The sequence below is a fragment of the Micropterus salmoides genome, unplaced genomic scaffold, assembly GCF_014851395.1.
Source record: "Micropterus salmoides isolate LMB-PRFRI ecotype aquatic unplaced genomic scaffold, ASM1485139v1 Ms_hic_scaffold_22, whole genome shotgun sequence".
NCBI lineage: Eukaryota > Metazoa > Chordata > Actinopteri > Centrarchiformes > Centrarchidae > Micropterus > Micropterus salmoides.
Genome location: NW_024041373.1, coordinates 8,142,385 through 8,157,915, shown reverse-complemented (window position 1 = coordinate 8,157,915; position 15,531 = coordinate 8,142,385). Strand labels below are relative to the sequence as shown.

Genomic DNA, 15,531 nt, shown 5'->3' with positions numbered 1-15,531 from the left:
TTCAAAATTACTTTTGAGATGATCGTAATTGTTTGTGTAGTGATTTATCTCTATAATGCGATCATAAGCCATCTGTCAGGTGGGGTCACTGCCTAACACACCTTATAGATTGTGGCTTAGTGTTGATCACAGTTTATGAGTAGCAGGCCGATGCATTGTTGAAAGCAAGTCACGTTGGTATTGTTAAAAAATAAAATGTATTTGACATGGATTGTGACTAATATTTGGGTTCCCATTGATTCTACTAAATCTGAGATTCTTTTTTTTTTTTTTTTTTTTAGAGTACTAGGGATAGTACTTTAATTATGTATAGACGGTATACCTAATATTGAATTTAAGGTTGACCATGTTTACTCCCTGACAAAATAACCCAGATTTTAATAATGTAGGAGTATGTGTATGCTCCACTTGTGGATTTCAAGATGTGTCCCTGAGGCCCGTCTTCAGCTGTCTTAAGTCTGGCTTAGCTTTCCACTGCAGAGCGTTCATTGGTAAGATTATGTCTCCGTCTGAGGTCAGCTGCTCCTCCTCTTTTCCCTCAGAGCCCCACTGAGTCATAATTGACAACATTTTTTCCCCTTATTCCTAGTTAGGTGGGGACACTAAAAAAGTGTAAGTGTAAGTGGTGTGTTTTATATACAAATGACCCTAGCCTGTAACATTAGAATATAGACTGAAATACTTATGTCAGATGATTGTTTAATACATAAATCCCCTAATTTAAAAACCCCCATCCCTCCTCAGATTCAACTTGCATTCACCTTGCTGTCACTGAACAAGAGGTGCTGTAGCTGTAATGTTTTGCTTTCCTTGAAATATAAGTAGGACTATCATATTTAAAAACAGAAAGACAAATGAAGGCAATATATAAAGTAATAAAATAAAGTCACACACACTTTCATCAGAATGGGTAGTCTCGTTATCAACATATGGTTATCTCAAAATATTATAACATCATATAATTAATTAACCATATAGTTATTGATTAGGGCAATCCGTTATTAAATCATGTGAATAGTTTTTGTGTACAGTGGGCCTACCTGTACACCAGTGACGACGGCACAGATCACGTGTTATTGTTTAGAGCAGGAAACTCGGTTACATCTTGAACGGGCTGCTGGTACACTCTCTCACTCATTAGTGTGTATTTGGCATTACTGCGTCCAGCATGACGGTGGGAAGGGCTGCTTCTCCCGTGGAAAGGTAATTTGATTATCAGCATGCGTAGAAGTGGAATAAACAAGGACGACACTCATCCAGCTGCTGCCGCCGCTGTCGCTAGCTCGCTAGCTCCCGTAGCTCACCAGCCTGTGGGGAACGAGCTAACCGTGTAACGTTAGCTAGCCAGTCGCCGTCTGGCTAGCTACAGCCAACCTCCAAGACGTGGAAGTTGATAATTACCTGTACCTGGCTGCTTAGCCAGCTAGTTGCCTGTTTGGTGTAACGTAAAGGGACAAAATGGAGCTATTCCAAGCCAAAGACGAGTACATTCTTCAAAGTGGGGACCGTGCTCTGTGGTGCAGCCGAAAAGACGGGACCATTACAGTCAGACCTGGTACGTAACGTTATTGGATGACAAGCCGACCATTTATCCGAAGCTAACGTTTGACATTATGTCCTATTGGAGTCAAATAAAAGCTTTGTTGTTCTCGCCCTGTTTGGAGTTGACAAACCCTATTGTACTGATATTGGATGTTCACTATGTACCCCCTCAGGGGTTTAGTCTAATCTGTCACTCTTAATTATCACTCGTTCATCTGTAAAATTACCGTGATCATAATCATGTAATCGTTGTGAATTAACCAGCTGCGACAAAACAAGGGGTTTGATAAAGGAAAGATTGACATTGTTGAATGCGCCATTCCCAAATCTTGAAATCATCGTCCTAGTTTTCAGTCCGGGAGTGCCAACACCCCAAACACACTTCAAACAGACTCCAAAGTTCTTGCTTTGCTTCTTATGTTACAGACTGAAACCTAAATTTGACTCTTCAGTTCTTCTTTAGACCAAACAGACACAGTACAGGAATGAAAGACTGTAAATATAACATAATTTAAGCTTGTATACGACGTGCCTAGCATATGACAGCTCCTGGTAGTATACCTTGGCCACACTGCAGAAGTGAGAACTAGTGTTGGTGGTGGTTGTGACAAAAATGTGTCATGCTTTCTACTACATGATATATACCGGTTGTGGGAACTATTTATTCATAGTTGGCGAAAGCGAAATAACTGCTGAACTGAAATAAAAGTTTCATTAGAGTCACCATAGGGCTGTGCATGGTATCCCCTGTGTCAGTTGAAGGTGTATGGCTGTGCAGCCATCCAGAACAGGGTTTTAGTTGCACCACTGTTTCATTATTTAATTGGAAAAAAGGTTTCCACTACTCATTTGGTTTCCACTCCACTCTCAAGCACAAAGTGAAGTATTTCCATGATATTATGCATTCCGAGTGAACTTGTGGTATGGTGTTTTCTTTTTGTTTTTATGGTCCTTTTTTCTGTGAGACTGCTCCTGTGGGACCTTCCTAGCCAGTTTCCCTGTACGTTATATTCTCTGGCTGGTGAGACAGGAAGAGTCATTGTCTGAGGCACCTCCACCCTTTGCCACACCCTTCACTTTTTCCCAAACTTCACCTCTTTGATATTTAATCTGCAGCCATTCATAAGCATTGCAGTTTAGTCACTGAGTTTGTGCATTACCATAACTGACTTCCTACTTGGTCTGGTGTTTGAAAATGTAAGTAAATGGAGACAGGCTATTTTTAAAAATAAATTGATACTATCTTGTTCTCTGTTTAATAGCTTTACTTTTCATACAGATTTGTGGAGATCCCTCTATCTATGGGCTGTTACTGCATTTAACCCAGCTGCAACTTAGTCGACCAAGCATTTAAGGTTAACAACGTCTACTGGGTATTAAAAACAAGTTTAAGCATAGTAACAGGAACTCATACAAACAGGACTGTTTTGAGGTACTTTCTATTTGGTTAACACACAGGTTAAGCTCCTATTGTCAATATTTAGATATAGCTAACAGAAAAGATGCACACGCTGAAACCTTTTTAAGGGATAACTTGAGGCCTCAAGAAAAACATATATGCATATGTACATTTTGACCCTGGCTGCTTATCTGGCCTAAAGCGTAGCTTGCTACACCACTGTTTTGATGTCTCATTTCCATATTTTTATTTCAGCAACAGACCTGTTATTAGCTTGGAATCCAGTGTGTTTGGGTTTGGTAGAAGGTGTCATTGGAAAGATACAGCTTCACACAGGTAAGTGGAGAAAAACGTTTGAACATTTCACACTGAGTTTTTTTTTTTCTTTGCTTGCCAGTATTTTCCGTCTGTGTGCACTAGACACTTGACACTTAGTATGTTTCTTACTCAAAAGGAAAGGTGTGAAAAAATGTGTAAAAGTACTTGAAATGTGTGTAGTTATGAAGAGGAGTGAGCTGATGGTGATGTTTAAATTGGTGATAAATCTGATTTTTGTTTGTGATTTTTGCGTGCCCTGATGGGTAAGAAGTTAAAGATTAAACATTATACCCTTTCATAAGAAAGAAAATATATGAACAATTATAGTATTTTAGAAATTCAGATTATTAATTATTTATTTAACAGATGTCTTGTGTTACCTTATTAAAGAAATCTGCAGATAATGGCTGGTGTGCAGCTGCTTTCTTCACACCTCCCAGAATGTGAGGAATTCTGCACCAATGACGCAACCCCCCCTTCCTCTTTCTCCTCCTGACAGATCTTCCTCTCGGCCTCGTATTAATCCGTCAGAAAGCACTGGTGGGCCATTTACCAGGCAATCACAAAGTCTACAAGATCACCAAGATAGCTGTCATTCCTCTTTCTGAAGAAGAGCCTCAGGAGCTTGAGCTGGAGGTGTGTATACTTATATTGTAATGAGACATGAGAAGCAGTGATCATGTACTTGCATTCAGTCCCCCTGACAATTATTATAACGTTTGAGTGCTTGTGAGAATCCTAAATTGTTATTAATGTACCCAAGAATACCCTGTGTGCGTCAGCATGTGATTTAAATTTTTACCCACACATGTAGAATGAAAATCAAATGCAGACATAAAATCACTGTAATAGATCTCAGAGCAAGTTGAATATTGCTAAGATTTCAGTCTTTCAGGGGAGCTTCATGGATGGTGAGACAGAATATTTTCAAGTGAGTAAATAAAAAGGAGAATGATCGTTCCTGGATAGGCTTTTAGACCCCGTTGTATTGTACATTGTCCTTGTACTGCAGAATGATCATTCCTTTTGTGCCTAGAAATCCTATAGATCAATGTAGATATTAGATCTTTTACTGCGTTAGTTTAGAATAATATGAACTATACAGAGTACTGTATTGTGTTTGGTTTGTTTGTAGTGGCTTGCAATAAACATTTTGTTTTGAGAAATTCAAGATGGTACCAAATTCAGCTATAATATCACCAAATTTACCATTTTGTTGACTTTCTAAGTATCATGTTTATGAGATTTGTAAACTTGCGTTCATTTGATCCTCTTTTCCAGCTTTGCAAGAAGCATCACTTTGGAATCGACAAACCAGAAAAACTGGCCCAGTCTCCCGATGAGTCAAAGTTCTTGATGAAAACATTTAGTCAGATCAAATCTAACGTTGCTGTGCCCATCAAGAAAAAGGTATTTTTTTATTGTACACTTACAAATATGTGTTCTGTCATGCTCAAACCAACACTACTTTTCCCATCTTTTGCACTTTGAAAGGCTTTGAAGTTCTCAAAGGATTTTTCTTTCTTTGCTTTGTCGTCTTATCGCTCTTTTCTATCCACTTGCCCAATCCAGTATTCCCCTGCCTTCCAGGTCAAGGAAAACAAAGAGAAGGAACGTCTGGAGAGGCGGCTGCTGGATGAACTGTACAAGATATTCATGGACTCGGACTCCTTCTACTACAGCATGACCTATGACCTGACAAACAGTGTCCAGCGTCAGGGAGACTCGGAGAAGTCCAGCTTACCGTTATGGAAACAGGTTTGGACAGAAATGTATCTCACAACTCACTGGGCTTGGTGCCTTATTTTTTCGTTGACATATTTGTATCGCAAAAACCCTTATGTTTGATTAATTGTAATTTTTATTGTTTGTGTAAGGTGGATGACCGTTTCTTCTGGAATAAACACATGATCCAAGACCTTATTGACCTTCAGGTAAATGTTATTTTCCACACAGAAATATTAAGGTGCACTACTTGGTGTTTGTTTCTCTCATTTTAGAATTGAATAAATGCACTTTGTCCCCAGATTCAAGTCACTGACTATTGCCGACATAGTCATAGTGGTTTTCTTTACAATTGCTGGCCTTGTGTAAGCATAGCAGTTGTACGTGCTGATAAAAGAGCTTTATCAGAAGAGTATGAAAATACTCCTGGAAGAGAAGTGATAACAACTCTTAGTTATGAAAGATTATCTTCTGTGGATTCTTGGTGGATGCAAACTGGCTCCTTATCAACCTTTCAAACAGCATTTTAATCTCCTTGTCCTGCTGTTACTCCAGGTGCCAGATGTCGACTTCTGGGTGATACCAATCATCCAGGGCTTTGTACAGGTGGAGGAACTGGTGGTGAACTACAATGATATGTCCGATGAGGAGAGGAGCAGCCCTGAGACCCCACCACAGGAGGTCACCTGTGTTGATGACATCCATCCCCGCTTCACTGTGGCCCTGATCTCCAGACGCAGCCGCCACCGCGCAGGTAGAGCTTAGCTTGGCCTAGAGGACGGTCATTCCTGAAATCTGATTCAGCCGAAATATATGGGTCATATTATGTAATTAGGACAGTGTTTTACACCACATCCAAATAGGGTTTCTTTCACCAAATTCTTTGAATTGAGTTTTTATTCTCTTCAAGTGAAGCATGATCTGTGATATAAATAATCTGAATAGTGTTAAAGTATTCTCCTTGCCCAAAGGGATGCGGTACAAACGAAGAGGAGTGGATACCGATGGGTGTGTGGCTAACTATGTGGAGACAGAGCAGTTGATCCATGTGCACAGCCACACTCTGTCCTTTGTGCAGACTCGTGGCTCCGTGCCTGTCTTCTGGAGCCAGGCGGGGTACCGCTACAACCCTCGGCCACGCTTAGAGAAAGGTCAGTAGAACTACATTATCTTGCATACAGTGCTGAGCTTAGTTTTGTTTTATAGTTGTATCTTTAAAAAAGCCATTGTATTCAGTACCAGTGTTCTCTCTAGGTTTCACACATCTGTCTAGTATATTTGAGCTATGTCTTAATAAAATATAGGCATCTTGTCAGCCATTGGTCCTTGCTCCACTGTTAAAAAAATAAAAATAAAACGGTAATTGGATTGAATATGGGGAATTTATTGTATCGTCAGGGGACTTAAAAACTTTCTATAGGAAAGAGCACTTCTGTCTCCAAAGTTACAATGATGTAAAGATTCAGATTCAGTTATATGGAAATCATTTCGATGCATATTTTTCTGATGTTTCAGGAGAAAAGGAGACAATGTCTTACTTTTCTGAGCACTTTGAAGAACAGCTTAAACTCTACAAGAAGCAGGTGGGTTTGTTCTGCCATATTGTGTGCTTGGGTATCTGCTTAGCATAGTTATTAAGTACTTGCATGTTAGGATCTTTATTGTGTATGTATCCCCACCTTGGTCATTCTGCCTACCGACTGAGCTTGTGAATTAGAGTTGGTGACATTTTTTTTCGGGACCCCTCTGGTGTCATCTTTAAGTATACTTACAGTATAAGTCATTTTGAAGATGTATTTAGGCAAATTTTTAAGATTGTGTTTAAAGGTACCATGTGTAAGAATTGAGTCTACTCTCCACCTGTCCAATTCATACAAAAAATAGTGTGCATCATATCACATACTAGGCCATAACTGCTGCCAACTGCCGTTCTCTAGTTAGCTCAGTTAGCTGTGCAGCTAACTAAGCAAAAGGGTGTTCGGGCATCAGAAAGGCAGCGACAGCATGTAGAGCCATAATATTTTTCTGTTTGATAAGGAATATGGGTGTATGAATTGGTTGTTGTTTTGTTTTTTTACATTTTGTGAGTTTATTTTGTTTATTAATTAGACTAAAACAACTAAGAGAGCTGTTGTAACATAGCAAACTTGCTGCTTGCACACATCCCCAAGCTGAAACTAGGGGAGACCTGAGCACACTATCTGGAGGCGACAGTCCGCCTCTCCAGGCACAAACTGGTATTACCAGACAGGACAGCCCAGGGCTAGCTGGTTAGCATGCTAACTTCATACATAGATGTCTTTGACACAACATCAGAACTGTTAGATCTTCACATTCAAATCTTACACATTGTACCTTTTTAATAAAATTGTTGATGCTGTAGTAACTATGTAAGGTAACAGCAGCAGTAAAGTTTAGCTCAGTTTGGGGAAAATGTAGTTAATCAGAATTTCAGAGGCAACATAACACCAATAAGTTGAAGTAAGTTACAGGGGTAAAAAAAGGAACCGTTTATACAGCAACAGACAATTGACGACCAGTGCATATCAGATAAAGCAGTGAATGAAACGATGAAATAAAATGTCTAATCTGTGGCAACATAGGAGACAACACAGAGATAACAATTTAATATTGAACAGTGAAATCCACCTTTTTTAAAAAGATTATTTTTTTGGCATTTCTGCTTTAGAGACAGAGACAGTAAAGAGAAAGAGACGGGAAAGTCAGGGGTGAGAGAGGGGAAGACGTGTAGCAAAGGGCCTGTGCCGAACACAAACACCTTGATATGTGGTACCATGATACCTGGTGAGCTACTGCGGCACCCCAGTGAAATCCACCTTAATGCCTGTTCAGCAGCTGAGAGGTTATGAGGAAACACAAGTGAAATGCTTTATGATTTCATATCGTGATTACATTGAAGCCTCCATGTTGATCAAACCCTACACTGTTGAGGATGCGAGTATCTAGCAGTCATGTTTTTTTGGTCTTTTTAAAGATTTTCACTTCATCAACCATGTCCATGTGACAAGCTGCTACTAAAAGTGCCAATTTAGTTGTCTTTCCTCCAGCTTCTCAGTGTGTTTCCATAGAGGGGCATAAATGTTATACACAAGGCTGATTGACAACACTCTTTGTCTTCTTCAGGTCATCATTAACTTAGTGGATCAAAGTGGACGAGAGAAGATAATTGGTGACGCATTTTTGAAGCAAGTCCTGCTTTACAACAACCCAAACCTCACATACGTTTCATTTGACTTCCATGAGCACTGGTAAGAGAAACACTGCTCCACAGTAATGTAACTTGTTCATGAATGTAGTTGTAACAAATCAGTTTTTTACCATAATGCATTTACTTCCACTTTATGCTTCTTGTATCCTGTTTCTCAGCCGAGGTATGAAGTTTGAGAATGTTCAAATACTGACTGATGCAATCTCTGATATCATCACTGACATGAAGTGGGCCTGGTAAGTGTCACACCAGTATTTTTGTTATTTTCAGATAAGTGCTGATAACATGGACTCTGGGGCATACCTTCTTTTGTTAGAAAGCAACAATGAACTACTAGTTGGCTATAATGCACATTAAGAATCATATCGGGTTAAAGATTAGTATCCTTTGAATCTTCTTTTGTCAGGGTGGATCAGGCCGGAGTTATCTGCAAGCAGGAGGGTATCTTCAGAGTCAACTGTATGGACTGTCTTGACAGGACCAACGTAGTCCAGGCTGCTATCGCTCGGGTGGTGATGGAACACCAGGTGAGATCTATTTGTTGTCTGGGCCCAGGCAAAACAATTAACATACATTTAATTACGTCTGTGTGATGTAGGTTGGCTGTGCCTTGTGGGTGCTGCTTTCTAAATTTTTTTTTTTACTATTTCCTGTACCAGTGACCTTTTAGCCTGAAAGTTATGTTGCTCCTTATCCAACTTGTTTCCAGCTAAATTGAACTGAATTAAACTGAACTGCTTCCTTAGTGTCCACCCATCAATTATGAAAGGAATTGCAATAATCGGTTATTTAGGAAATATATGCATAATGCATTTAACATCTTTGATGTCAAATCAAATCAAATGATGTGTATTTTTAAAAGAAGTTACATTTAATAAATAACAGTTAACTAACAGTAGTAATTATATAGGATAATCATAACACTCATTGTCTTAATTTAGATGGCTGCTTTCTAAAACTGGGATTGCAACGTGCTTTAAAAAAGGTGTAAGCACCATTCACCAGATTGACTTGGCAACATGAATCCTTGTCTCAGTAATCTGTTGTACAAACACAAAGTAAACAGCCTATGAACTAACAGACATCTGCGTATATTTGCTCATTAGATCACACACACTAGTGGTAGACTTTTCATATTCATTCAGCACTAAGCAGCAATGATCGTACAGACCTTCAGTGCGCTCCAACACAACAAACCCAAAGTCTTTTTAGCTTTCTAGAAATCCAGCAGCTCCACCATATCCATCTGGGATTACTGAACATTTCGGTTGAACTTTTCCACTGATGCAATGTAAACTGAAAGAGAGACATCACTCACAGCTTTAACAGCACACCTATGGACAAAAATGTCTTAATTTCTTCCTGCAGCTGAAGAAACTGGGTGTGATGCCTCCAGAGCAGCCCCTGCCTCTCAAATGCTACAGGATTTATCAGATCATGTGGGCCAATAATGGAGACACCATCAGCAGACAGTACGCAGGGACAGCAGCACTCAAGGTAACATCATTGTTGTTGCACACACATCTGAGTCAGCGTTTGCACAACAGTGTAAAAGTGTGCCATCTTTATTTTGTTAGTAGTTAAAGCTATTGAGACATATGCTTTTTTAATAGTAGGACTCGTACTGTAAATCAACTGAGCAGATAGTATTTTAGTAGATCAAAGACATCAGAATGATAAATGTGGGCTGAGCATTTTAGACTGCAAAATGGAGTGAAATTTCAGAGGGTCGCATTTCAAAGGTAAATCAAAAGGTGTATTTAACATAAACTGTTTGATCTTTTTTAGGGAGATTTCACCAGGACGGGGGAGAGGAGACTGGCTGGGGTGATGAAGGATGGTGTGAACTCAGCCAACCGCTACTATCTGAACCGCTTTAGGGATGCCTACAGACAAGCAGTCATTGGTATGGAGAAACTGGCCGGTATTATAGCTCTTTGTGTGTATCTGTACCCATGTTGTCCCAAAATCGGTCCTTGTTGATAGACTCTTTTGTATCCTCTGCCTCTCCCTGCAGACCTAATGATGGGCCTGCCAGTGACGGAGGACCTGTACTCTATCTTCAGTAAAGAAAAGGAGCATGAAGAGAAGGAGAAAGAGAGCCAAAGGGGAGCGCAGGAGCAGGTCAGCCTCCTGCTGCAGACCTATATGCAGCTTTTACTGCCTGATGACGAGAAGTTTCATGGAGGTTGGGCTCTCATCAATTGTGACATGAGGTTAGTGGCTAGCTGCCTTACCTTTATTACTTATTAAATTTATACCATCAGGGGTATACGTACGTTTGTACTATTTATGTACTATTTATACTATGTTTTCAGTAGTTTATGAAGTGCTCTTTTCATGATACCGTTCTTGTTTCCCACCAGCCTCATTGATGCAACCAACAAAGACGTGGATGTGCTGCTGCTCCTGTCTAACAATGCCTATTACATTGCTTAGTAAGTCTGATTTTAAATTCCCCAACATTTTTCTTTAGAAATTGTTCTTATAGATTCATTTATATTTGCATTTATTTTCTTGTAGCTATGATGAAGAAGCAGATAAAGTCAACCAATACCAGCGTCTGAATTTGGAGGGTTTGGAAAAGATTGAAATTGGTAAGAAATGAGAGTCAAAGGAGAAGTGAAGGTTCTTGTACGCTCACTGACTCACCCAACACTTCCCGAAAGAGTGCTTAACAGATTTTCAGTAACGTTTTAGCAACATCTCTACTGATTATGATTCATGCTAGAAAAGCAGGTCACTAAAAATGGAAGTTATAAGTTGGGTTTTTCATTTGCAGGTCCAGAGCCTACTCTGTTTGGGAAGCCAAAGTTCTGCTGCATGCGTTTGCATTACAGGAATGAAGAGACAAGTGGATACTTTCACACGCTGAGAGCAGCAACACGAAATCCTGAGGATGATGGAAAAGGTAGGATGTAATTCTTTAAATTCTTTAGACAGCAAAAAAAGGAAACCTTTAAAATCATAGACTGCCTATGCTGGTTGAGACTTACATTGTGATAATTTTCAGACACATTACAGTGCATAGCTGAGATGCTTCGCATAACTAAACAGGCCATGGGGCTGGATCTGCTTGTGGTTGAAAAGAAGCTGGAGCGGTGAGTACTAATTTGTAACTAATCATTAAGATGATAAGCGTTCATCTGTCTCTTTTTTTATGTGATGAAGAGAAACATTTGTAGCCATCGTAGCACAACTTTAAATTTTAACAAATGACTGTGTTGAAGAGCTGTGAGTTGCTTACTTATGATGTTTGCATCTGTGATCCAGGCGGCAGAGCAAACCTCATGAGGATATAATGGGCATCCAGAACAAACCTGCTGACCACGTCCAGGGTAGTTCTGGTCTGGCGCAGGGCAAAAGCTTCCTCCTCAACAAATTCTCCTCCCTCAATCAGAAAGTGAAACAGACCAAGACTAACGTAAACATTGGCCCATTCAAGCCCCTCGGTAGGCTGAGCAACTTCTCTAAACCTGATGTAAAAGATTTCCTAAAGCCAACTATGCATGTCAACCTGTGGAAGTCGGACAGCAGCTTGGAGACATCAGATAATAACCCTGGTACAGGAGCTGTAAAAGATATTGGTGACGAGCACTCTGAAATATCAGACTCTGACTCCTATAATTCTGACCCAGAGCACCCGTGTTCTGGTTCTTTAGAAAATGTGGACTATGTGCTGCCCAGCTGTGGCATAGTAGCATCAAACCCACGACTGGGCAGCCGCTCCCAATCTATCGGTAGCGTGGAGCTAAATATCCCTTCTGTTATTCGGGTCACTGGCTGTGACGGAAAGCAGGAAAGCTCCTCTCAAGTCAGTGATGACAAGTCCCCAGGGGCCGCCTCGGTGGCTGAAGAAGCCATTCTGATTGACTTTGGTACTCCCATTGATGCCTACTGCCACCAGTTTGTCCAGGATGCACAAACCAAACCTGTGGAGGTGTTTGGAGAGCAGCCACCAGCTGCTGTCCCCCAACTCAACCCTGCGGTGCCTGCGCAGAAGAAGATCCTAGCAGACCCAGACAAGCAGCCGAGCTCCGAACCGCAGCATCAGAAGGGAGAGCCCCAGCTCCCTAGGCCTTCACAGCTAGACGTCGAGTCCACTACCTCCTGTTCCAACCTCCTCACCGTCCAGAAGCCCAGCTCTGCTGCCTCAGGTGGCTCTCAGAGGAGTCTGAGTTCACTGATGGAGGGCAGCCTCGGCCCTTCGCCTGCCGACAGCAACGGCAGCCGAGTGGTGTCCCCCTTTGCCAAGATCAAGAGCTCCATGGTCCAGGTAGCCAGCCTCACCCAGGCGGGACTCACCCACGGCATCAACTTCGCTGTGGCAAAGGTACAAAAGAGCCCAGAGCCAGATACTGTCAACGAAGCCCAAGAGAGCGAGCTGAAGGCAATGTTTACACAGTGCCAGACCAGGATCATTCAGATCTAGTGCTTTCCTTTGTAACAGGATTTTGTAGTCAGATGTCATGTAGAAACTTCCTGTATGGTAGCAGTAGCAAAAGCTTGCACATAGCGGCACTACTCGGCCAAGAAATGCACTCCTAAATTTGCCCTTTAGCTAAACTTGCCCTTGTTAATCATGACTCTTGTAAAGAACCTATAAATATATACTGAGGCCCAACATGACAGTGACCATGTTTACATGCACACAATAACGGATTCCCTTACCCTTTTTGCTATGAGGGAGGTTTAGCTCGTGTCCCTTTTGCCATGCAACATTGCACACTGATATTGACATTGTCAGGTGCTCTTTCTTTTAAGTTTAAATAATCAATTGTCCACAATATATTCTGTTCTTATGGAAATTGTAATAATGCCGATGCTATGACATTTCTGATGTAAATCTCAGAATACCAGAGCTTAGTACCGAGGTTTGAGTATGAAAATGGCACATGATAAATGCTTAATTATTTGGGGAATCTGATTTAACTCCCATGTGTCAGTGAAAATATATGGTGTGTATATATATATATAATGTATACAGCAGAACATTTGATTGAAATATGGTACATACAAATCCTAAATCACTCTAAAAAATACTGCTACCGTTGAAGGAAATAGTTCTGTAAGTCCAGTTTTCTTGTGAAATTTCTAGGATATTCTCATTGTGATTACCTTAAGAGACAAATAACTAAGACATAAAAAGATAAGACTTTTTAAACTCCTGTACTTCCAGAGTGGTATGCAGAGCATTTTTGTGCATGTAAACATGTGACTATCCTTAGTCTGAAAATGGATTTTACCCACAGTGCTTGCATGTGAGGTTAATGGCGACTGATTTTTGACAAGGCAGGTCAACATTAGCTGCATGTTGAAAGACCAACTCTGATGTTATCATGTACTGTAATGTCATCATGTACAGTACGTGCAGGTCACTTATTGGCGTTTGTGAAATAGACCTCGTAATAACTTTCAATTTGTATGTTGTTGTAGAATCCGACCAAATATTTTGGGGTTCCCAAAGGACAATTCTGTGTTAACTATTACCATTTTTATAGCTGTCAGATACTAGCCAGACGACTTTCTGTACGTAGTTATCCTATTTAATATCAGTGTTGTCAAGTGTAACTTAGAAGATATAGCGTATAGAAATAATGACTACACAAGACCTTTAGTAAGAGTATCCTGGTTGTCGATATGTACAGTGAATATTGTATGTTTATCTGTTCGCTGAGTAGAGCCTTCCCTTAAGCTTTTTGTATTGATGGTAGGGTGGCAGCTTAATATGTTCAAAGAGGTATGAACATTATATTTTGAAAGGAATGCCCAGTACTGTCATTGTTAACCACGAATAACCAGAAAACTACTGGTTGGAGTTGTATTTGATAGATATATGTATTGAATTGAACTATTGCTAAAGGTTGTACTAATTACCTAATAAGGGTTTGTTTGAACTGAGTCCTCGGCCAGCGTTGTACATTGACGTTGCATGTTTGACAAAGACAGGAGAGTAGCATATAGTAGATATATATGCAATTGCACCCACCTAATAATTAGAAACACTGACGCTTTATGCACTCCCCAAACTGAAAGCATATTTGCCTTAACAAGGAATTGAAGTGGGATTATGTTTATCAGGTATTTATGGCAAAATCTACCTTTTTAAGTCCATTCTAACATGTTACATTTGGTGTACTGTATAAACAATCATGTTCAGGGTTACTGTATGTCATGAAGCTTTATCTTGGGATATTTCATCTACTGGCACGTACACTGTCCGTGGAAATGAGCAGGGTTTTACATATGTACACAGTGTGTATGTACTGTACAGTATGTGTGAGTTTGTGTGTTACAGCATCTATGCTGCTGGTGGTATTTAGGAGTGCTCACCTTAGAGCCCTAGTTATTTGTGTGCTATGAAGCCGTAAACATTATGTTGTACATGTTTTTTTTGTTAACCTCAGTAAGTGAGGTTTTGCCTCATTAGTCATCTGTTAAACTTTACAGTTGTTGCCATCCAGGGTAAATCTGTCACATGACCCTGTTACAGTCCTCCAGAAGAAATAATGAATGATTGCTGTCTATTTATGAAAAATAATAATCTGGTTGGCTTCGAGCTGAAATACCCCAAGATAAACGGTCACACATTTCATATTTTGTGTTACATTTTCCTGTTTTCTGCATTCAGCTTGCTCACCAGCAGATGTGGGACACTTGTATATTTTATTTGACTAATTGTTAAGTGAGACTGTAGCATTGGCTGCTTTGTCGGTGCTACATTATATAGAACCTGCTGATCGTGTGTGGTGCTGCCAAAGCTTTAAGGTAATAGCTGTAATGCAAAGGTTTAAAGCAGAGGGTAAAGTGTGTTGTTTGTTGTTTTTTTTTAAACTTCCTTCAGGATTGCAAACACTGGAGCAGTACTCAAGCAGAGCAGAAACGTATTCTGTCCTACACTGGCTGTTAGGCTAAAAGGAACAGTAATCCTCAACATTCCCGATAGAGACCACAATGTTTTGGGGTCTGAATTTTTTTTTTTTTAAATGCAAAAGCTGGCAACTGTATTTGATCGTATATTTGCTGGGTGAGAATTTTCTCCTTTCCTTTGTTTTACAGCAAGTGCTTTTGCAACCACCTTTTCATGCATTTTCTGTGGATGTCCTCCCCTCCCATTAGGACCCCAGACCATGACAAGAGGTCTTAAAGCATTTGATTTGCACTGTTTAAGCACATTTTCTAGCATTTGCACCATCCATCTGAATGTCAGCAGTCATGTCTTTCCTCTTTACCAACTGACTGTTGTCATTGTTTTCCACAGTGTACTGAGATTGTATATTAAAGTATCCTATTTATTCTTATGCTCTTTGGTTGTTAC

The 15,531-nt window shown here is 40.2% G+C and overlaps 2 protein-coding genes across 3 annotated transcripts in view; both read left to right on the top strand.

Moving 5' to 3' along the window:
• The window catches only part of atoh7 (atonal bHLH transcription factor 7), a 1,342-nt gene extending 886 nt beyond the window's left edge, over positions 1–456 (top strand). The window contains exon 2 of the mRNA XM_038738107.1: positions 423–456. Within this exon, the coding sequence (XP_038594035.1) occupies positions 423–456 (34 nt within the window). The remainder of the gene's footprint in view (positions 1–422) is intronic.
• A 588-nt stretch (positions 457–1,044) lies between these two features.
• On the top strand, positions 1,045–15,515 carry inpp5f (inositol polyphosphate-5-phosphatase F). 2 transcript variants are annotated; one of them, XM_038737738.1, is made up of 20 exons: positions 1,045–1,555; positions 3,197–3,277; positions 3,759–3,895; positions 4,541–4,669; positions 4,850–5,017; positions 5,137–5,193; positions 5,540–5,738; positions 5,956–6,135; positions 6,500–6,567; positions 8,129–8,253; positions 8,372–8,449; positions 8,620–8,740; positions 9,582–9,710; positions 10,002–10,119; positions 10,231–10,429; positions 10,580–10,651; positions 10,737–10,810; positions 10,996–11,124; positions 11,227–11,314; positions 11,487–12,645. In XM_038737738.1, exons 1-20 carry the CDS (start codon positions 1,459–1,461, stop codon positions 12,643–12,645), a joined length of 3,408 nt encoding a protein of 1,135 aa, XP_038593666.1. In that variant the 5' UTR covers positions 1,045–1,458. The 2 variants fall into 2 exon arrangements, with proteins under 2 accessions (XP_038593666.1, XP_038593665.1); XM_038737737.1 differs by having other exon boundaries at positions 1,459–1,555; positions 4,832–5,017; positions 11,487–15,515.
• The last annotated feature ends 16 nt before the right edge of the window (positions 15,516–15,531 follow it).

What these genes read in the sequence shown, in the direction of transcription:
- inpp5f (XM_038737737.1), top strand. Translation starts at nt 1,459, where the DNA reads ATGGAGCTATTCCAAGCCAAAGACGAGTACATTCTTCAAAGTGGGGAC. An exon ending in CTCAGGAGCTTGAGCTGGAG is followed by an intron (nt 3,896 to 4,540) that starts GTGTGTATACTT and finishes CCTCTTTTCCAG; the next exon opens with CTTTGCAAGAAGCATCACTT. An exon ending in CTCATCAATTGTGACATGAG is followed by an intron (nt 10,430 to 10,579) that starts GTTAGTGGCTAG and finishes GTTTCCCACCAG; the next exon opens with CCTCATTGATGCAACCAACA.